We start from the raw sequence: 22,957 nt of genomic DNA on the forward strand, positions 1-22,957 counted from the left end.
TCGCTGGATGGGGTATTTACCAGCTGGCGAAACGATTCACTTCCCCAGCCTCCTCAGACCTGCTCAACTGTATTATTACCCAAAGCACGTCAACACCACACTCGCCGCCTACACTAAGTGTCACCGTGCCCAGCGGACAGCTCAATATCAACCAAATTCTGTCGCTGCTTGCTATAAACACATCAAAAAGTTTAGAAGTCATGTCATCAGCAAATCGAAGAGGCCATCCGTGGCATTTGAGCAGCACAAGAGCTTGCTGACACACTGCGGCCATTTGACAGCGAAACGGCCGTGGAATTTCTGAACATCCGCATGTACGGGCAGAAGATAACAGATAGATATCGAGCCCAATGAGCCGTACTGCTCACGCAAGAAATGGACAGACAGGGCTTGCGGGACCTCACGCGACGTGGTCGCATAATCCGGGACGCGGTCGAAATGCACATCCAGACCAAACTGACAACTGAGCCACGATAGACGTAAAACGCGGTGCAAGCCATCAACCGTTACAACGACGCCGTTGACGGTGTCATAGAGCGAGTACACCCGTGGTTCTATTGGAGGACTGAACGCACACAATTCTCCAATAATTTAAACACTTACGGTCCCTGGGAAGACGAATCATCATTCAAACTATCTCATATTCTAGCTCCCGCGGCGATGACGGTAGGAGCGATTATAGGTGTGGGACTCGCTGGATGGGGTATTTACCAGCTGGCGAAACGATTCACTTCCCAAGCCTCCTCAGACCTGCTCAACTGTATTATTACCCAAAGCACGTCAACACCACACTCGCCGCCTACACTAAGCGTCACCGTGCCCAGCGGACAGCTCAATACGAACCAAATTCTGTCGCTGCTTGCTATAAACACATCAAAAAGTTTAGAAGTCATGTCATGAGCAAATCGAAGAGGCCATCCATGGCATACGAGCAGCACAAGAGCTTGCTGACACACTGCGGCCATTTGACAGCGAAACGGCCGTGGAATTCCTGAACATCCGCATGTACGGGCAGAAGATAACAGATAGATATCAAGCCCAATGAGCCGTACTGCTCACGCAAGAAATGGACAGACAGGGCTTGCGGGACCTCACGCGACGTGGTCGCATAATCCGTGACGCGGTCGAAATGCACATCCAGACCAAACTGACAACTGAGCCACGATGGACGTAAAACGCGGTGCAAGCCATCAACCGTTACAACGACGCCGTCGACGGAGTCATAGAGCGAGTACACCCGTGGTTCTATTGGCGGACTGAACGCACACAATTCTCCAATAATTTAAACACCTACGGTCCCTGGGAAGACGAATCATCATTCAAACTATCTCATATTCTAGCTCCCGCGGCGATGAAGGTAGGAGCGATTATAGGTGTGGGACTCGCTGGATGGGGTATTTACCAGCTGGCGAAACGATTCACTTCCCCAGCCTCCTCAGACCTGCTCAACTGTATTATTACCCAAAGCACGTCAACACCACACTCGCCGCCTACACGAAGCGTCACCGTCCCAGCGGACAGCTCAATATGAACCAAATTCTGTCGCTGCTTGCTATAAACACATCAAAAAGTTTAGAAGTCATTTTATCAGCAAATCGAAGAGGCCATCCGTGGCATACGAGCAGCACAAGAGCTTGCTGACACACTGCGGCCATTTGACAGCGAAACGGCCGTGGAATTCCTGAACATCCGCATGTACGGGCAGAAGATAACAGATAGATATCGAGCCCAATGAGCCGTACTGCTCACGCAAGAAATGGACAAACAGGGCTTGCGGGACCTCACGCGACGTGGTCGCATAATCCGGGACGCGGTCGAAATGCACATCCAGACCAAACTGACAACTGAGCCACGATGGACGTAAAACGCGGTGCAAGCCATCAACCGTTACAACGACGCCGTCGACGGTGTCATAGAGCGAGTACACCCGTGGTTCTATTGGAGGACTGAACGCACACAATTCTCCAATAATTTAAACACTTACGGTCCCTGGGAAGACGAATCATCATTCAAACTATCTCATATTCTAGCTCCCGCGGCGATGACGGTAGGAGCGATTATAGGTGTGGGACTCGCTGGATGGGGTATTTACCAGCTGGCGAAACGATTCACTTCCCCAGCCTCCTCAGACCTGCTCAACTGTATTATTACCCAAAGCACGTCAACACCACACTCGCCGCCTACACTAAGCGTCACCGTGCCCAGTGGACAGCTCAATACGAACCAAATGCTGTCGCTGCTTGCTATAAACACATGAAAAAGTTTAGGAGTCATGTCATGAGCAAATCGAAGAGGCCATCCATGGCATACGAGCAGCACAAGAGCTTGCTGGCACACTGCGGCCATTTGACAGCGAAACGGCCGTGGAATTCCTGAACATCCGCATGTACGGGCAGAAGATAACAGATAGATATCAAGCCCAATGAGCCGTACTGCTCACGCAAGAAATGGACAGACAGGGATTGCGGGACCTCACGCGACGTGGTCGCATAATCCGGGACGCGGTCGAAATGCACATCCAGACCAAACTGACAACTGAGCCACGATGGACGTAAAACGCGGTGCAAGCCATCAACCGTTACAACGACGCCGTCGACGGAGTCATAGAGCGAGTACACCCGTGGTTCTATTGGCGGACTGAACGCACACAATTCTCCAATAATTTAAACACCTACGGTCCCTGGGAAGACGAATCATCATTCAAACTATCTCATATTCTAGCTCCCGCGGCGATGACGGTAGGAGCGATTATAGGTGTGGGACTCGCTGGATGGGGTATTTACCAGCTGGCGAAACGATTCACTTCCCCAGCCTCCTCAGACCTGCTCAACTGTATTTATACCCAAAGCACGTCAACACCACACTCGCCGCCTACACGAAGCGTCACCGTCCCAGCGGACAGCTCAATACGAACCAAATTCTGTCGCTGCTTGCTATAAACACATCAAAAAGTTTAGAAGTCATGTCATGAGCAAATCGAAGAGGCCATCCATGGCATACGAGCAGCACAAGAGCTTGCTGACACACTGCGGCCATTTGACAGCGAAACGGCCGTGGAATTCCTGAACATCCGCATGTACGGGCAGAAGATAACAGATAGATATCAAGCCCAATGAGCCGTACTGCTCACGCAAGAAATGGACAGACAGGGCTTGCGGGACCTCACGCGACGTGGTCGCATAATCCGTGACGCGGTCGAAATGCACATCCAGACCAAACTGACAACTGAGCCACGATGGACGTAAAACGCGGTGCAAGCCATCAACCGTTACAACGACGCCGTCGACGGAGTCATAGAGCGAGTACACCCGTGGTTCTATTGGCGGACTGAACGCACACAATTCTCCAATAATTTAAACACCTACGGTCCCTGGGAAGACGAATCATCATTCAAACTATCTCATATTCTAGCTCCCGCGGCGATGAAGGTAGGAGCGATTATAGGTGTGGGACTCGCTGGATGGGGTATTTACCAGCTGGCGAAACGATTCACTTCCCCAGCCTCCTCAGACCTGCTCAACTGTATTATTACCCAAAGCACGTCAACACCACACTCGCCGCCTACACTAAGTGTCACCGTGCCCAGCGGACAGCTCAATATCAACCAAATTCTGTCGCTGCTTGCTATAAACACATCAAAAAGTTTAGAAGTCATGTCATCAGCAAATCGAAGAGGCCATCCGTGGCATACGAGCAGCACAAGAGCTTGCTGACACACTGCGGCCATTTGACAGCGAAACGGCCGTGGAATTCCTGAACATCCGCATGTACGGGCAGAAGATAACAGATAGATATCGAGCCCAATGAGCCGTACTGCTCACGCAAGAAATGGACAAACAGGGCTTGCGGGACCTCACGCGACGTGGTCGCATAATCCGGGACGCGGTCGAAATGCACATCCAGACCAAACTGACAACTGAGCCACGATGGACGTAAAACGCGGTGCAAGCCATCAACCGTTACAACGACGCCGTCGACGGAGTCATAGAGCGAGTACACCCGTGGTTCTATTGGAGGACTGAACGCACACAATTCTCCAATAATTTAAACACCTACGGTCCCTGGGAAGACGAATCATCATTCAAACTATCTCATATTCTAGCTCCCGCGGCGATGACGGTAGGAGCGATTATAGGTGTGGGACTCGCTGGATGGGGTATTTACCAGCTGGCGAAACGATTCACTTCCCCAGCCTCCTCAGACCTGCTCAACTGTATTATTACCCAAAGCACGTCAACACCACACTCGCCGCCTACACTAAGGGTATAAACTGCGTTAAGCGTGCCTCTCGCGTGTCCATACAAAAACGACCCGCGCGTGCCCATGCGCGTGCACACGCTCGTGAGCCCGTCGCGTGATACTTCCGTGCAATGGGGCACGCATGCACGCGACGTGATCACGCATCACGTTGGACGGGTCCACGCGCGAAGCCCGCTAGCGGGTGCACGCGCGTGCTTGTTCAGTTGACAGCGCTATCTCGAACCGACCGCACGCGCGTGCCCGGCCCATAACAAAAAATGACAAATTTTGATACAGAAAGGGTAATTGTTGAAGTTCAGTGTCGTCCTGCCATATGGGACCAATCAAGCGAAATATTTAAAGACCGGGACGCTAAATCAAAAGCATGGCTAGACATTTGTAAAGTACTGTTTGAAAATTTTGATGACTGGAGTGAAGCAGAAAAAAACATACAAGGTAAGTACCTACACTCTTTTTTTATTTTATAATAACGTAGGTTAGGTAAACTATTCTTTGCGCCTAATTTTTATTTTTAATAATCTATGCAATTAGTTATATAAAGGGTGTCCAGCGGGAATTTTTCAACTTTAAATAAACGTTACTCATTTGTTAGCGGGGTTAGGGCTGCGGAGGGGGTGACGTTAGAAGCGACGTTTCTGCGGATTTGTCAGTCGCCATGAGTCATTGGTCGGGCGCGCACCGCGCGTATGCGGTGGAACAATATTTGTTGAACGGCAATTCGCCTATTCGAGCGCGTCGTGCTTTTTGTTTGCATTACAACATTCGGCGATTAAGCGATGGTCCGAGTACGCAGCTTATCAGAACGTGGGTGCAAAGATTTCGAGAAGAAGGGACAATGATCAATAGGCCGCCACCAGGACCGTCTACGTCGGCAGCAACACCAGAACGAGTGGCACAGGTGCGTCAAGAAATTCTTAGAAATCCAAGGAAATCAGTAAGAAAGATTGCCGCCTCTACAGGCATTAAGAAGTCAACTGTGCATACGATTTTGAAAAAAAAACTAAAGCTTCATCCCTATAAAATGCAAATTGTCCAAAAATTGAATGAGAACGATTATGTTTCAAGAGAAAGGTACGCCAGAACGGCTTTGCAACGATTTCGAACCCCCAGAACACTTGGAAACATATTGTTCAGCGATGAGGCACATTTTCACATCGGGGGTTACGTAAACAAGCAAAATATGCGTTACTGGAATCCCAACAACCCAAGAGAACGTCATCAGAAAAGTTTGCACTGCCCGAAAACCACAGTATGGTGCGCCATCTCAGCTCAAGGAATAATCGGACCGTATTTTTTTAATCAGGGGGAAACTGTGGATACCTCTGTATACTGCCGCATGATTGATGAGTTTTTAGTGCCGCAATTGCAAGTTTTTCCAGGACGCAACAATAGGACACATTTCCAGCAAGATGGGGCAACCCCGCACACTTCCAGGGTGTCCATGTCGAAGTTAAGGGACATTTTCCCTGGAAAATTAATAAGCAAGTACGGAGACATAGCCTGGCCACCACGATCGCCTGACTTGACGCCCTGTGATTTTTTCTTGTGGGGATACCTCAAGTCCAAAGTTTACTGTAATAATCCCCGCACCATATCTGCCCTACAAGAAAATATCCGGCGTGAAATTGATGCAATCCCCCAAGCACTGTGTTCGCGCGTATTCGCCAATATGAGGGTTCGCTTACAAGAGTGTGTTACGCGAAATGGACGTCACTTGGAGGACATTATTTTTAAAAAATAAAATCCGCAGAAACGTGCTTTGTTTTAAAAATATAATAAATATTTTGAGTTTAATAATATGTTTTTTATTTAAGTTTAAAAAACAAAATTTTCCGCTGGACACCCTTTATAATTAGTTATTTCAATTGTATTTGTGTCAATTAAATGTTTTCAACAATTAATCCAACTATAAAATTAAAACTCGGAATATTTACAATAATTTACCTATGTAAATATAAAATCATGCTTATATTCAAAACTAGTGCAGAGATACTGCGTATTTCTGAACATTGTGAAATTCGTGTGAACAATGTCCCATAATATTGGTATGGTTTTATATAATTATTGCTCGATAAATTCCAAAGTTCTTTCTTTCGGCCACGCGGTCGCCGCCATTTTGCGCGTCACGAGACAACCAGTATGTTCACGACTGCGAGCTTCACACTACTTCACACTATCGGTGTATTTAGGGTTCAAAATCATTTTAGGGCAGAAACAGTGGATCGGTAGGTAAATAAATAAAACAATTATCAACTAAAATATTTATTATATTGGTTTTAGAATTGGGCTAGTAACTTTGTAAAATAAGCGTGCGTTTTGTAGTTTTGTAGGTTTTTCTTTGACATCTCTCAACTTTAGTTTACAACAATCTAAGTTATTTGGTTACATCCTATGATTTTATATAACTAGATTAGTTATACGCCCGCTTTCAAAGGCAAGAGCAATGGAAGGTAATTGCCTACCATGCAGTTAGTCACGCTCCAATCGGTGTCGCGTCTACATGTGTTTGAGTACCAATAATATTTTAGTAAAAAAGATGCCTACTTGTGTTTTTAGACACTGTACAAACTACACATCACTGGATGTGTAATGAAAGAAAAAAAGTTTCATTTTATGCGTAATTACATAACATTTTACCTATTTAATGTAAGAATACTGAATTTCTTATAATTTTCGACTGTCATGGCGGCGCAACTGGTTACATCCGATGAATTTAACAAATAAAATCATTAGGTATAAAATGTCTGCTATGCTGCTGTCAAAATATGCCTGCTATGTTAATAAAAAATGTGTGGTAAAAAACCGTGAAAATTCAATTATTGAATGTACATAAATTATAAAAAAGCCTTCAATAAATACTGCGATCTTGCCATGACAGCTGTCCGTCTGCAACGAAATAATCTGCGAAGCTATCGCGTAATGTATACGAATCTCTGTGGGTATTTCCAATTAACCCCCGAACTGAACGTATATGGTCTGGTATAATGACAATATCATGAAAGTCATTAATTTGACTTCTTGATCTTATAAAATTATGCAAAATACAAATTGTTTTAAGAAAACAAATTGCTTTGTCTTTTCCAACGTTCAATGGACGATGGAGTATGCGAAATTTATTAGCCATGATACCAAATGTACACTCAATATAACGTCGCGCTCTCGTTAACCTATAATTGAATATTTTTTTTTTGTAGTTTAAATCGAGAGCTCGAGCATATGGCCGCATGACATGGCTAGATAACCCAAATGCTTCATCTCCTACAATAATATAGGGCAAAGCTGCGGTTGCAGCAATGTTGGTTGGTTTATCATTGTGTATTACGGGCAATGCTTTGGCAGGAGGAATATCTATTAAGTCATTGTTGATTTGTTCGTACAATCGGCTTTGTGTGAAAATTGCGGAGTCAGATTCTTTACCCTGCACTCCCACGTTTATATAGGTAAACTCATAGTTGGCGTTACACATTGCAAGCAGTACAATAGAATAGTAATGCTTATAGTTGTAATAGAGGGAACCACTATGTGGAGGTCTTATAATGCGTATATGTTTTCCGTCTATTGCACCTATGCAGTTAGGAAACTGGGCTTGCGTTAAAAAACCTTTTTCAGTCTCTACCCATAGCGCACGGGAAAATTTTGGTATACATTCTTCCTTTAACCTTTCAATTATAATTTGACAAACTTCTGTTACTATTTTTCTGACCGTGGTTAGTCCTGTCTGATACGCCAGATGAATATCGACGAAGGTATGTCCACTAACTAAATATCTGTAATAAAATAAAATACCTGTGTTATTGTTTCAGTGAAAAAGCTGCAGCAAAGATGGAAAACTGCAAGAGACACTTATATAAGAGTGAGGTCTACTAAAAAAAAACTTAAATCAGGCTCCGGTTCCAGGGCAAATAAAACATACGTTTACTATAACATGCTGTCATTTTTAGATTCAAACTCGAATACTCAAGGAGAAGAATCGGCAGACAATTTTAATCAGTCAGTAGAGCAAAACGCGTCACCGAGAACTTCACAAAATAATACGATTATTGAAGAAGATTTGATTAATGTACCTAGCACCAGCTCCAGCGTTACCAAAGAAACACGATCTTCCAAGAAACGTAAGTGCGAATCGCCAACTGATTTCGAATTAGAGTTGTTAAATTACGTGAAGAATAACACTGCAGATAATATGGACGAAGACTTGAATTTTTTTAAGTCATTATTACCAACTGTAAAAAAATTGAGTTGCTTTAAAAAATTATTATTTCGTACGAAAGTATTACAAGCTTTAATTGATATTGAAAAAGAAATGATTATTACCATTGATGACCTTTCATTAACGCAAAATACGGTAACGAATGATTTAGAATCCTTAAATGTAAGATCAGATACGAACAATGAATAAATAGGTAACAAGAAAGACTTTGAAGATTTGATTAAGACTGTTTAATTATTAAGAACAAAAGAAAGAGAAGAACATGAAGAACTATTTAAGTTAGTAAAAAGCGCAATTTTATATTTATATTTTTCTGGTCTCATGTGCAATTATTATGATATACAAGGGCATTCGCCAAAAGTTTACAAGCCTTGAGGTGTCATGTTCATAAGGAAAGAAACGGGGTCGATTCGGACACTTTTATCTTAAACCCTATTTTGGGGTCAAATAAAAAAGTGTATCAATAGACCCCTTTTTTACTTAATGGACCTTTTTTTTGAACCTACTCATAACATTGCTCCTTCATATGTCCTCTTCTTAAATTTAATCTTTTATGTAGTAAACTGTGATTATGATTGTGATGATAAATAAGAATTTAAAATAATATTAGTACCCGATCTAGTAATAGAAGGGAATAATTAATAAGGGAAATATTCATATGTAAAAACTTGCAATCAATATGCGTCATTATAATTAATACTTTGTAAGGTAGGTATATTATTATAATTAAGACATTTAGACTTATTGTACTGTTTTAACTGTTATTGTGTTTTTTTATTTTAAACTTGAACCTGTGATTTTATTAGTGTATTTCAAATGAATAATCAATGACTAATTGTAACGTAGCGTTTATGCAAGACACTGTGATGACTGTTGTGATTAAGTATATAAAAAAATAAGTGAATAAGTAGGTATAGATAAAAAAAAACGAAAAAGATAAAACTGTGTAATTTAGAAATAACAAAATATAATTAATAAATATAAGAAACTGTGATTAATATGATGATTAATAAGTGTGCGGTTATGTGTTTCGGTCCGTGAACCACATCAAGAAAAACATTTTAAGCCATATTCAGGTGTCACTGCCGAAACAATAAGAACTTCTTCTTCTTTCTTGCTTGATGTGGCTAAACAGTAATGTGACTTACATAAATTGGCAAAAAATATGAGTGTTCTAAACTTTTGTTAAATAATGACTGTTTTTTTACATGAATAAAGATGATTATTAATATCGAAATGTCTTTACTTACCGCAATGTCATTGCAAATCGTTCCATTGGTGATACGATTGACGTAGATTTCAATCGTAGATTGTTAGTCTTCAAATAGGGCTCCAGTTTTGAATATAATTCATCATAGACTTGTAATGAAACTTTAAAATATTTGAAAAAAAACCTTTCATTTTTTCTTAATATACCAAACTTCACCACGAATTCCCCGCACAGTAACCTAGATTCAACGAACGGGCTTACTGGCTGGCGTCTTTTTTTGGCAATTCGTCGTCGCCGTCGTCTTGATAAATAATACAACATTAATTTATCCATTATTACTTATTCGACTGTACACCTCCAACGTCAAAATTGTACTGAGAAAACTGCGTACGCGGATGCACGCGCCGATGCCCGCGCATAAGCACGCGAACGTGCTCACGTGCGTGCACCAGAAGCGTGGCCCGCGACGTGCTCACGTGCGTGCACACGCTTAACGCAGTTTATGCCCTAAGCGTCACCGTGCCCAGCGGACAGCTCAATACGAACCAAATGCTGTCGCTGCTTGCTATAAACACATCAAAAAGTTTAGGAGTCATGTCATGAGCAAATCGAAGAGGCCATCCATGGCATACGAGCAGCACAAGAGCTTGCTGGCACACTGCGGCCATTTGACAGCGAAACGGCCGTGGAATTCCTGAACATCCGCATGTACGGGCAGAAGATAACAGATAGATATCAAGCCCAATGAGCCGTACTGCTCACGCAAGAAATGGACAGACAGGGCTTGCGGACCTCACGCGACGTGGTCGCATAATCCGGGACGCGGTCGAAATGCACATCCAGACCAAACTGACAACTGAGCCACGATGGACGTAAAATGCGGTGCAAGCCATCAACCGTTACAACGACGCCGTCGACGGAGTCATAGAGCGAGTACACCCGTGGTTCTATTGGCGGACTGAACGCACACAATTCTCCAATAATTTAAACACCTACGGTCCCTGGGAAGACGAATCATCATTCAAACTATCTCATATTCTAGCTCCCGCGGCATTGAAGGTAGGAGCGATTATAGGTGTGGGACTCGCTGGATGGGGTATTAACCAGCTGGCGAAACGATTCACTTCCCCAGCCTTCTCAGACCCGCTCAACTGTATTATTACCCAAAGCACGTCAACACCACACTCGCCGCCTACACTAAGTGTCACCGTGCCCAGCGGACAGCTCAATATGAACCAAATTCTGTCGCTGCTTGCTATAAACACATCAAAAAGTTTAGAAGTCAAGTCAACAGCAAATCGAAGAGGCCATCCATGGCATACGAGCAGCACAAGAGCTTGCTGACACACTGCGGCCATTTGACAGCGAAACGGCCGTGGAATTCCTGAACATCCACATGTACGGGCAGAAGATAACAGATAGATATCGAGCCCAATGAGCCGTACTGCTCACGCAAGAAATGGACAGACAGGGCTTGCGCGACCTCACGCGACGTGGTCGCATAATCCGGGACGCGGTCGAAATGCACATCCAGACCAAACTGACAACTGAGCCACGATGGACGTAAAACGCGGTGCAACCCATCAACCGTTACAACGACGCCGTCGACGGAGTCATAGAGCGAGTACACCCGTGGTTCTATTGGAGGACTGAACGCACACAATTCTCCAATAATTTAAACACCTACGGTCCCTGGGAAGACGAATCATCATTCAAACTATCTCATATTCTAGCTCCCGCGGCGATGAAGGTAGGAGCGATTATAGGTGTGGGACTCGCTCGATGGGGTATGTACCAGCTGGCGAAACGATTCAGTTCCCCAGCCTCCTCAGACCTGCTCAACTGTATTATTACCCAAAGCACGTCAACACCACACTCGCCGCCTACACTAAGCGTCACCGTGCCCAGCGGACAGCTCAATATGAACCAAATTCTGTCGCTGCTTGCTATAAACACATCAAAAAGTTTAGAAGTCAAGTCATCAGCAAATCGAAGAGGCCATCCATGGCTTACGAGCAGCACAAGAGCTCGCTGACACACTGCGGCCATTTGACAGCGAAACGGCCGTGGAATTCCTGAACATCCGCATGTACGGGCAGAAGATAACAGATAGATATCGAGCCCAATGAGCCGTACTGCTCACGCAAGAAATGGACAGACAGGGCTTGCGGGACCTCACGCGACGTGGTCGCATAATCCGGGACGCGGTCGAAATGCACATCCAGACCAAACTGACAACTGAGCCACGATGGACGTAAAACGCGGTGCAAGCCATCAACCGTTACAACGACGCCGTCGACGGAGTCATAGACCGAGTACACCCGTGGTTCTATTGGAGGACTGAACGCACACAATTCTCCAATAATTTAAACACCTACGGTCCCTGGGAAGACGAATCATCATTCAAACTATCTCATATTCTAGCTCCCGCGGCGATGACGGTAGGAGCGATTATAGGTGTGGGACTCGCTGGATGGGGTATTTACCAGCTGGCGAAACGATTCACTTCCCCAGCCTCCCCAGACCTGCTCAACTGTATTATTACCCAAAGCACGTCAACACCACACTCGCCGCCTACACTAAGCGTCACCGTGCCCAGCGGACAGCTCAATATGAACCAAATTCTGTCGCTGCTTGCTATAAACACATCAAAAAGTTTAGGAGTCATGTCATGAGCAAATCGAAGAGGGCATACGAGCAGCACAAGAGCTTGCTGACACACTGCGGCCATTTGACAGCGAAACGGCCGTGGAATTCCTGAACATCCGCATGTACGGGCAGAAGATAACAGATAGATATCGAGCCCAATGAGCCGTACTGCTCACGCAAGAAATGGACAGACAGGGCTTGCGGGACCTCACGCGATGTGGTCGCATAATCCGGGACGCGGTCGAAATGCACATCCAGACCAAACTGACAACTGAGCCACGATGGACGTAAAATGCGGTGCAAGCCATCAACCGTTACAACGACGCCGTCGACGGAGTCATAGAGCGAGTACACCCGTGGTTCTATTGGCGGACTGAACGCACACAATTCTCCAATAATTTAAACACCTACGGTCCCTGGGAAGACGAATCATCATTCAAACTATCTCATATTCTAGCTCCCGCGGCATTGAAGGTAGGAGCGATTATAGGTGTGGGACTCGCTGGATGGGGTATTAACCAGCTGGCGAAACGATTCACTTCCCCAGCCTTCTCAGACCCGCTCAACTGTATTATTACCCAAAGCACGTCAACACCACACTCGCCGCCTACACTAAGTGTCACCGTGCCCAGCGGACAGCTCAATATGAACCAAATTCTGTCGCTGCTTGCTATAAACACATCAAAAAGTTTAGAAGTCAAGTCAACAGCAAATCGAAGAGGCCATCCATGGCATACGAGCAGCACAAGAGCTTGCTGACACACTGCGGCCATTTGACAGCGAAACGGCCGTGGAATTCCTGAACATCCACATGTACGGGCAGAAGATAACAGATAGATATCGAGCCCAATGAGCCGTACTGCTCACGCAAGAAATGGACAGACAGGGCTTGCGCGACCTCACGCGACGTGGTCGCATAATCCGGGACGCGGTCGAAATGCACATCCAGACCAAACTGACAACTGAGCCACGATGGACGTAAAACGCGGTGCAACCCATCAACCGTTACAACGACGCCGTCGACGGAGTCATAGAGCGAGTACACCCGTGGTTCTATTGGAGGACTGAACGCACACAATTCTCCAATAATTTAAACACCTACGGTCCCTGGGAAGACGAATCATCATTCAAACTATCTCATATTCTAGCTCCCGCGGCGATGAAGGTAGGAGCGATTATAGGTGTGGGACTCGCTCGATGGGGTATGTACCAGCTGGCGAAACGATTCAGTTCCCCAGCCTCCTCAGACCTGCTCAACTGTATTATTACCCAAAGCACGTCAACACCACACTCGCCGCCTACACTAAGCGTCACCGTGCCCAGCGGACAGCTCAATATGAACCAAATTCTGTCGCTGCTTGCTATAAACACATCAAAAAGTTTAGAAGTCAAGTCATCAGCAAATCGAAGAGGCCATCCATGGCTTACGAGCAGCACAAGAGCTCGCTGACACACTGCGGCCATTTGACAGCGAAACGGCCGTGGAATTCCTGAACATCCGCATGTACGGGCAGAAGATAACAGATAGATATCGAGCCCAATGAGCCGTACTGCTCACGCAAGAAATGGACAGACAGGGCTTGCGGGACCTCACGCGACGTGGTCGCATAATCCGGGACGCGGTCGAAATGCACATCCAGACCAAACTGACAACTGAGCCACGATGGACGTAAAACGCGGTGCAAGCCATCAACCGTTACAACGACGCCGTCGACGGAGTCATAGACCGAGTACACCCGTGGTTCTATTGGAGGACTGAACGCACACAATTCTCCAATAATTTAAACACCTACGGTCCCTGGGAAGACGAATCATCATTCAAACTATCTCATATTCTAGCTCCCGCGGCGATGACGGTAGGAGCGATTATAGGTGTGGGACTCGCTGGATGGGGTATTTACCAGCTGGCGAAACGATTCACTTCCCCAGCCTCCCCAGACCTGCTCAACTGTATTATTACCCAAAGCACGTCAACACCACACTCGCCGCCTACACTAAGCGTCACCGTGCCCAGCGGACAGCTCAATATGAACCAAATTCTGTCGCTGCTTGCTATAAACACATCAAAAAGTTTAGGAGTCATGTCATGAGCAAATCGAAGAGGGCATACGAGCAGCACAAGAGCTTGCTGACACACTGCGGCCATTTGACAGCGAAACGGCCGTGGAATTCCTGAACATCCGCATGTACGGGCAGAAGATAACAGATAGATATCGAGCCCAATGAGCCGTACTGCTCACGCAAGAAATGGACAGACAGGGCTTGCGGGACCTCACGCGATGTGGTCGCATAATCCGGGACGCGGTCGAAATGCACATCCAGACCAAACTGACAACTGAGCCACGATGGACGTAAATCGCGGTGCAAGCCATCAACTGTTACAACGACGCCGTCGACGGAGTCATAGAGCGAGTACACCCGTGGTTCTATTGGAGGACTGAACGCACACAATTCTCCAATAATTTAAACACCTACGGTTCCTGGGAAGACGAATCATCATTCAAACTATCTCATATTCTAGCTCCCGCGGCGATGACGGTAGGAGCGATTATAGGTGTGGGACTCGCTGGATGGGGTATTTACCAGCTGGCGAAACGATTCACTTCCCCAGCCTCCTCAGACCTGCTCAACTGTATTATTACCCAAAGCACGTCAACACCACACTCGCCGCCTAAGCGTCACCGTGCCCAGCGGACAGCTCAATACGAACCAAATTCTGTCGCTGCTTGCTATAAACACATCAAAAAGTTTAGAAGTCATGTCATGAGCAAATCGAAGAGGCCATCCATGGCATACGAGCAGCACAAGAGCTTGCTGACACACTGCGGCCATTTGACAGCAAAACGGCCGTGGAATTCCTGAACATCCGCATGTACGGGCAGAAGATAACAGATAGATATCAAGCCCAATGAGCCGTACTGCTCACGCAAGAAATGGACAGACAGGGCTTGCGGGACCTCACGGGACGTGGTCGCATAATCCGGGACGCGGTCGAAATGCACATCCAGACCAAGCTGACAACTGAGCCACGATGGACGTAAAACGCGGTGCAAGCCATGAACCGTTACAACGACGCCGTCGACGGAGTCATAGAGCGAGTACACCCATGGTTCTGTTGGAGGACTGAACGCACACAATTCTCCAATAATTTAAACACCTACGGTCCCTGGGAAGACGAATCATCATTCAAACTATCTCATATTCAAGCTCCCGCGGCGATGACGGTAGGAGCGATTATAGGTGTGGGACTCGCTGGATGGGGTATTTACCAGCTGGCGAAACGATTCACTTCCCCAGCCTCCTCAGACCTGCTCAACTGTATTATTACCCAAAGCACGTCAACACCACACTCGCCGCCTACACTAAGCGTCACCGTGCCCAGCGGACAGCTCAATATGAACCAAATTCTGTCGCTGCTTGCTATAAACACATCAAAAAGTTTAGAAGTCATGTCATGAGCAAATCGAAGAGGCCATCCATGGCATACGAGCAGCACAAGAGCTTGCTGACACACTGCGGCCATTTGACAGCGAAACGGCCGTGGAATTCCTGAACATCCGCATGTACGGGCAGAAGATAACAGATAGATATCGAGCCCAATGAGCCGTACTGCTCACGCAAGAAATGGACAGACAGGGCTTGCGCGACCTCACGCGACGTGGTCGCATAATCCGGGACGCAGTCGAAATGCACATCCAGACCAAACTGACAACTGAGCCACGATGGACGTAAAACGCGGTGCAAGCCATCAACCGTTACAACGACGCCGTCGACGGAGTCATAGAGCGAGTACACCCGTGGTTCTATTGGAGGACTGAACGCACACAATTCTCCAATAATTTAAACACCTACGGTCCCTGGCAATTTGTGTAATTCGTTGAATGGGCCCAAAACGAGATTGCCGTTGTTCCTGATTTTCATAAGCGAATTTTGTTTAGCGGTGAAGCGCATTTCTGGTTCAATGGCTACGTCAACAAACAAAACTGCCGCATTTAGAGTGAAGCTAATCCTCAAGTGTATGTTGATACACCGTTACATCCAGAAAAACTGACTGTTTGGTGCGCTTTATGGGCTGGTGGAAACATTGGTCCGCACTTCTTCAAAAACGATGATGGCCGGAACGTTACAGTCAATGGTGATCGGTATAGAGCCATGATTACTAACTTTGTCATTCCTAAATTGAACAACCATGATGTCCACGAGCTGTGATGATTTGTTTTGAACCTGTGAATTGGCCTCCAAGATCTTGTGATTTAACACCGTTAGACTACTTCTCAGTCAGGCTTCTAAGGTTTAATGTTTACTACAGAAAGGAAGTTGTTCAGTATGTTCTTAAATCTATGGAAGAAAACAACATCCTCTTTTGCGAGAAAAGCTTGGTTTTCTGTTAGCAAAACCGTAATTGCTTCAAAAAAGTTGGATTCAAAGTGACGAATATATCTGAACTTGAGAGCCGACAACAGGAGCTAGAGATCTATGCAACGTTAGTAGGAAGTAATGTAAGAATGACTTAAATGAGCAGCAGGCGACTTTTGAGGATTTCGTTTCTATGGATGATAATGTACTCATTTCAGAGGAGCTCATTGATGATGAGATAGTTGTTATGTATTCTTCTTTAGACACAGAAGAAGAAGAATACTGTGAAGAGACTCCAGTATAAATTTCAACACGTGAGGCAATGGAAGCTTAAGAAACTTTACACAAGTATTTCGAAATGTCAATATAGGAAATATTGAATGTGGTATATTTTGTATTAATATTGTTTTTTGTATCAGGCCTACCTAATAAGCTCGGGTAGTAAAGTAGTGACTCGTCAATACATATTTGACCAACTACAGAATCAAAAATTAATACCTTTAAATGAAAAACTTGACTTTTTTAAAATTTTCTACTTATGAGCACATCAAAGAGGCTAAAGAAGACTTAAAAAAAATATTTTATGATGTAAAATTACAAATTAAGCAACGATGGGCAAATGGAAATAAATGTTTTCCTGAAAATAAACCAATCATGGTTAGGTTAATGTACCCTACATTCGAGATTCCCAGTGAATCAGCCTTCTCGCAAGGTCGACCACCCAAGACACTGTTGGAGAACTAAGTGAGCGTAGTAAAAGAAGAAAAACGGAAGAAATAAGGGCCTCCGTAAGTGAAGTAATTGTTCACGCTGCTATATCTGTGTTGCAGACAACGGGATATAGTACGGCCTCGAAAGTGCTTAAAGATATTACGAACTCACCAACACGGGCTAGTAAATATAGAAAATCCTATAGTAGAGTTACCGACAACGATGACGTACCTCAATTGACGCCTCTGCAAGCACTTAAGATGTCCGATGAAGCTGATCTTACGAGACGACAGTATGAGATAGGAAGTAAGGGCAACAAATCAACAACATTTCCCTTGCTTTGATCTTGTTTTGAAAGCAAAACTAGAGTGCTATCCGCCGAAGGAATCCCTAAGGGTGACGGCTATTTGCGCGGAAATTTATCTACAGTGCCTAATGGATCTAACCGTAAAACGATTATCAAAATACCTAGATGTGATAATTCGGCTAAACGAGCAAGAAAGGAAGTCGATAATGAAAAGGGAAACCGTTAGCGACACCCACTCGTGAGCATCATAAGTGTTCACTCACGAGTCCAGCTGCGTGGTTGAAAAATTAACACAAGTTGGAGCTAAACGCCTAAATGAACCAACCATACACGACGAATAACCAATTTCGTGAAATTCACGTGTGCCACCGTCAGGCACCATATATATCCAGAGATACCTGCCCAGATAAATAATCTTTATTTTTTTCAGAGATTTTATACATTTTTTGATACCTTAACAGTTGTTTTTTGATTTAATATTTGTTAGGATAGCGTCATCTGGAACCGTTTTAAAGGTTTATAAACATAGGATATATTTCTAGGATTTTGGGCGAAATGCCACGACATTACGTCAGTAAGTCGGAACGAGGACAGCACTAGAGAAAAACTGGAGGAGGCAGTAATTAAAGCAAGATCAGGAGTCTATAGTGGGTACGAGGCGGCAGTACGATACAATATACCTATAACTACGTTGATGGATCATGTTAGTGGCAGACACGGTCATAAATCACAAAGGTAAAATCTAAATTACTTCGTAAAACATTTCCTTAAGGCTATTGGCAACTCTCGCCCTGTATTGCTTACATATGATCGACATTCTACACATATTGATTTACAAGTCATTGAAGAAGCAAAAAAAGCCAATGTGACTATTCTTAAAAGTCCACCCCATTCGAGCCACTTACTACAGCCATTAGATCTATCGGTCATGAAATCTCTTAAAGGTTCATGGGATGAAAAGTTGGTGAGGTGGCAAAGAATGAATATTGGAAAAGCTTTGCCAAAGAACGAATTTGCTTTTATTATGGCGAACACTTTCGATCAGCTCGAAAGTGTTGGCCATAACAAAAAAAATGGATTTAGAAAAGGTAGAATTTACCCGTGTGATGACAGTGTGATAAGCGACGATAAGTTTGATCCGAATTCATTAGAGATGGAAAGAAGGGCAAAATAATAATGCAAAGAAACGATATGAAGATATTAATATGGTAACGCGGATTCTATCTCAATTACACCAACGATAATTCCTACCATAGATGATTTCGAAATTGCTATCACAACAAACCCCTTCAATGTTCGTACTTTCTCCAATACCCAGCCAGCAGCAAGACTATCCTCTGATATAGCGTAATCGCCGAAAGCGTTGTCAATTCCAGATAGTGAAGTAAATTTTCCTTTGGATTTGGCTCTGCTATTGTTGCAAGAAGGCACTTCTTTGCCATCAACTTCAACGATTCCTATCACATTGACAGATTTTGACATCAACTATTAATGCACCAATAACTCAAAATGTAGTTACAAACACACTTTGATATATTTTCTAAATTTCCTTTACAAAATGCGCCATCACCTTTGTCATCAATTTCAAGGATGTCTACAATGTCGATGACAAATATACATGGAAGAGAAGTTGTCAACCATTCGCCTGCTTTGGGAAATAATAGCTTTGAAGTATTAACTCCCATATCTTTGCAAGGAAATAATATGACGTTTAAAGATTTGCTACTATCGCGAGTGAAATGTGCAAATTCAAGTAAACCTGAAAACATTAAGAGAAAGAGGATTACTTACGGAGCAGAATTTATAACAAACGAAGAAGTTCTAGAACGGATACGAGAGAGTGAAAGATTGATCAAAGAAAAAGTTGAAAAGACAAATGAAGCCATAGAATAAAGCAAAACTGTGCAAGAAAAAACAAGTAAAAAGGGGAAAGGAAATTAGAAAATAATTAAGAAGAAGAACACGACTCGTTCTTCATGTTCCTCAAGCAATGAATCTAATGTCGTTGTATAATTCAGATGCATTGGATTATATTAATATTGAAAAATTTCAAGCTTTAAGTAATGACGAAAATATTATTTGTAATAAAAATGAAGATCCTTTTCTGTCGATTGAAAATTCTGAAATAATTCAAAACATGAACAGGGAATATGGAAATATAATTTTTGATGAAGATCCACTTCTGTCAGTGGAAAATGCTGCAGCCATAAGAGCTATAGAAGACTGGTATAAGTCAAATATTGTACTAAAAAGACAGTCAGACATTTCGTTGGACATATAATATAAAAATTTATAATGATGGAAAACCAACGCTCAAATTTTTGCAAAGACAGAGAAAGACTGAATTATTTTATTATCCTCACGTTGACGATATTAGTTCTATATATGATGAAGATATAATAACTTTATTTCCAAATCCCATCATCAGCAGACGTGGAGAATTAAAATTCTTATTTAAGTTTTCTAAGTTTAACGTTCAGTAATAATTATATCATAACATAAATATTGACCCATGAATATTGTAACGAACTACGCCCCATATAAAATATAAAAATGTAACAAATCAGACGATCTTACTCTTTATAGAATACAAACCTATCATCGGAAAATTTGTAAACAAGACAAACTATACCCACATTATGTTGATCTTTCCCACGCACCATCTATTGCTGGTTTTCTATATTTTAGCATTTCTTGTAAATTATTTATGAATTTTCTATGCTCATTAGAAGGTCAATGATGTGATGTTCTTAAACTACAAACTCTTCAAAATCTGTTTGAGAATGAACTTCGATTTTTTTATGGCTGTCAAACCCCGGCGCACCTTATATAATGTAAACTATAAAAACCTTTTCATTGCAATCCTATGAAATTTGGCAATGATAAATGTCCTAACAGAGAGTTGGATATAAGAACAAATAGGAATAAAAGTAATTAGTAACAAGTTGTATTCCTCGAATTCAATTCCAAGCTACCCAAATTTCTCACAACTGGTGTTTTTCGAGTTCACACATCTTTAAACAACACTCTAGTGGTCATCATCATGTACAATCTTTGTCACTTTACAAATGTTATTGAACCAAACTAAAAAATTTCTCAAGCTGATGCCAAAGTTAATAATATAAGGTATTGTAGACTGTTAAGTTGTGAAGAATGAATAGTGTGGACTCACCACTCTATTCATTCTTCACATTCATAATAAAAATTAATTGAGAACTTTAGTCAGATATTATGTGGTTCTGTAGCCGAGTTTTCAAAGCAAGACACAATATATATATTAAAGTCCATGATGAGCAGACTTGCCAGTAGCACTAATGTCCTCCTCAGCACATTGGCATTTAGACTAGACAGTTCTCTCTGGAAAACTTGGAACAAGGCTTATATTAGCACTAGTAGGTGCAAGATGTTTTATAAGGTAGATTTAAGGATTAGTGATAGGAACTAACATAGATTTAAGTGAATATATAACAAATTATTGATTTTTTGTTGAATACTGTACTAATATGTTTTTAATTATATTATGTTTTATTGCGGAAAGAAAAATCCAGCAGATTATCTTTAGTGTATCCCAATGGGTAAGTACATCCATTGGGGAGACTACAGGGAGTACTATTGAGATAGAGCTGCAGAAGTTCTCTGGGTATAATATGTACACCAATATGATACTGAGCTGGGTTGGGACTATGTATGGGTAGGAGATTGAATATACATTTGGGAGATTTGACTGGGAAACAAAGAAGGAGAAGAGCGAGAAATGTCGGCAAAGGATTACCTCACATGAAGGAATTGGACTGATGCTTCAGAGTAGAAAAAATTCTCTTGTGACATCACTAGTTTGATGGTTTTTTGTCTCAAATGTTTGCCGGCATTTTGAAGCCAATACCAGTGTGAGGTTGTGTGTAGATGGAACATTCTCTTTTGGCGGCAACATGTCCAAATTCACAGCATTTGTTACACTGAATAGTTGGATATTATTACATATATTCATATGTCTCCACTGATTGGGAAAACAATAAAGAGGTTTTGACCAATGAATGTTAAGCACCATGGTTAGGGTTGGAGTCCAATTAGGTGTATTATTACTGTAAGTATAAACCAACTGAATTGATCCAACTGTTTGTGCAACTGTATTTTTCTTATATAATTGTGAAGATTCTGCATCTTTTTATGTAGGATATGCATCATTTTGTCTTTAAAATCAAAAAATCCTTAGTAATCAAAGAAAACATAACATGTAATATGGAATAATCAAAGAATAAAATAATACTTAGGAAATAATATTACGAAGACTGAAGATCATAGAAAAGGAGACTATCGCTACGCGAGTATACTTATTATCAAAGTATAAAGAAAAAGAACACAATTTCCTAACGAAGATGATGATGATGAAGGCTCAACAATGAAGACTGAAGAGCAGCTGCAGCACAAAACACTATTACTCTTAATTCTAACAAAACTGGAGAGTCTGATGACTGCAGGACAAAGAATATTATATTTATTCTAACGAGATGCACAACGAGAATGCTAAAAAAGTTACTCTATGATGCTGAATGCTCGATTAGATCAGCCTAGCCCACAGAACACTTTAACGAGGCCTAGCCTAGCGAAACTCCAAAAAGAATTTAAACACTACGAAAGTTTCACTCGATTTTATGAAACGTGAAGTAAATTGATAGATTGACAAATGGCGGCCAAATCATAAAAAAACGAAGTTGAAGCGTTACGTGAAACAAAAAATTGTAGCTAAGAAATTGCTGACACGTGATCAATGATGAATTTTTTTTTTTTTGGGATTTTATGAACTGGTAACTAAGACCTTTAAGTCAAGTCTTTTTTTATTATCTAAATATGTATACTTTTCATTTCACAGTACACTTATCACTTCAGTTTATTTTATATTGTATTCTTAATATATTGATATAATGGTTTATAACTTCTTTTGTCTCTTAATAACTCAATCAATCAAGTGGAGGCGGGCGGGATGAAGAATCACTGATTTCACTAGCCAGCACCAATGATATTATTTAAAAGTGTAGATAGGTTACGTAGACAACATTCGGTATTTGAAAATGATACACTAACGCACACATGAATTATTTAACATTGCAATAGCACACTACATTACAAATACACGTCAAAGAAGGATAGTAAATGCAATTATCGCAAGCGAAAAAGAGATGACTCTAATTTGCTTATTGCTTCGTATTTGTATAGAGAAAATACAGTTAATTCATCAGATATGATTTTTTACCGT

At 42.8% G+C, this 22,957-nt stretch overlaps 3 protein-coding genes and 1 long non-coding RNA gene across 9 annotated transcripts in view; 1 reads left to right on the forward strand and 3 right to left on the reverse strand.

The window, feature by feature from the left end:
- LOC126973475 (uncharacterized) overlaps positions 1 to 13,700 on the reverse strand; it is a 60,911-nt gene extending 47,211 nt beyond the window's left edge. For 2 of the 6 annotated variants that reach the window (XM_050820799.1, XM_050820798.1), the window contains exon 1: positions 751 to 2,465. The gene's annotated coding sequence lies outside the window, so the exon portion shown is untranslated. Of the gene's footprint in view, positions 1 to 599; positions 712 to 750; positions 2,466 to 2,671; positions 2,823 to 13,578 lie in introns of those variants that run through there. The other 4 variants (XM_050820802.1, XM_050820785.1, XM_050820801.1 and 1 more) reach the window with 4 other exon arrangements.
- Positions 4,270 to 9,726, forward strand: LOC126973488 (uncharacterized). Its single transcript, XM_050820815.1, has 2 exons — positions 4,270 to 4,695; positions 8,064 to 9,726. Exons 1-2 carry the CDS (start codon positions 4,518 to 4,520, stop codon positions 8,657 to 8,659), a joined length of 774 nt encoding a protein of 257 aa, XP_050676772.1. The 5' UTR covers positions 4,270 to 4,517; the 3' UTR covers positions 8,660 to 9,726.
- On the reverse strand, positions 6,507 to 10,013 carry LOC126973474 (uncharacterized). The gene is made up of 2 exons (XM_050820779.1): positions 9,721 to 10,013; positions 6,507 to 8,027 (listed from the first exon to the last, which is right to left on the reverse strand). Exons 1-2 carry the CDS (start codon positions 10,011 to 10,013, stop codon positions 7,109 to 7,111), a joined length of 1,212 nt encoding a protein of 403 aa, XP_050676736.1. The 3' UTR covers positions 6,507 to 7,108.
- Positions 13,701 to 17,987: 4,287 nt separating the features above from the next.
- LOC126973490 (uncharacterized) lies at positions 17,988 to 22,407 on the reverse strand. Its single transcript, XR_007731360.1, has 2 exons — positions 22,241 to 22,407; positions 17,988 to 20,527 (listed from the first exon to the last, which is right to left on the reverse strand). It is a non-coding gene; the product is annotated as an uncharacterized LOC126973490 (long non-coding RNA).
- Between the last annotated feature and the right edge of the window lie 550 nt (positions 22,408 to 22,957).

The sequence above is a fragment of the Leptidea sinapis genome, chromosome 29, assembly GCF_905404315.1.
Source record: "Leptidea sinapis chromosome 29, ilLepSina1.1, whole genome shotgun sequence".
Classification (NCBI taxonomy): domain Eukaryota; kingdom Metazoa; phylum Arthropoda; class Insecta; order Lepidoptera; family Pieridae; genus Leptidea; species Leptidea sinapis.

Bases quoted from the DNA above. Each gene is read 5' to 3' on its own strand.
- LOC126973488 (XM_050820815.1), top strand. From the start codon at position 4,518: ATGACAAATTTTGATACAGAAAGGGTAATTGTTGAAGTTCAGTGTCGT. The intron at 4,696-8,063 runs GTAAGTACCTAC...TTATTGTTTCAG, and splicing joins AGCAGAAAAAAACATACAAG to TGAAAAAGCTGCAGCAAAGA.
- LOC126973474 (XM_050820779.1), bottom strand. From the start codon at position 10,013: ATGGATAAATTAATGTTGTATTATTTATCAAGACGACGGCGACGACGA. The intron at 8,028-9,720 runs GTAAGTAAAGAC...ATTTTATTACAG, and splicing joins CGATTTGCAATGACATTGCG to ATATTTAGTTAGTGGACATA.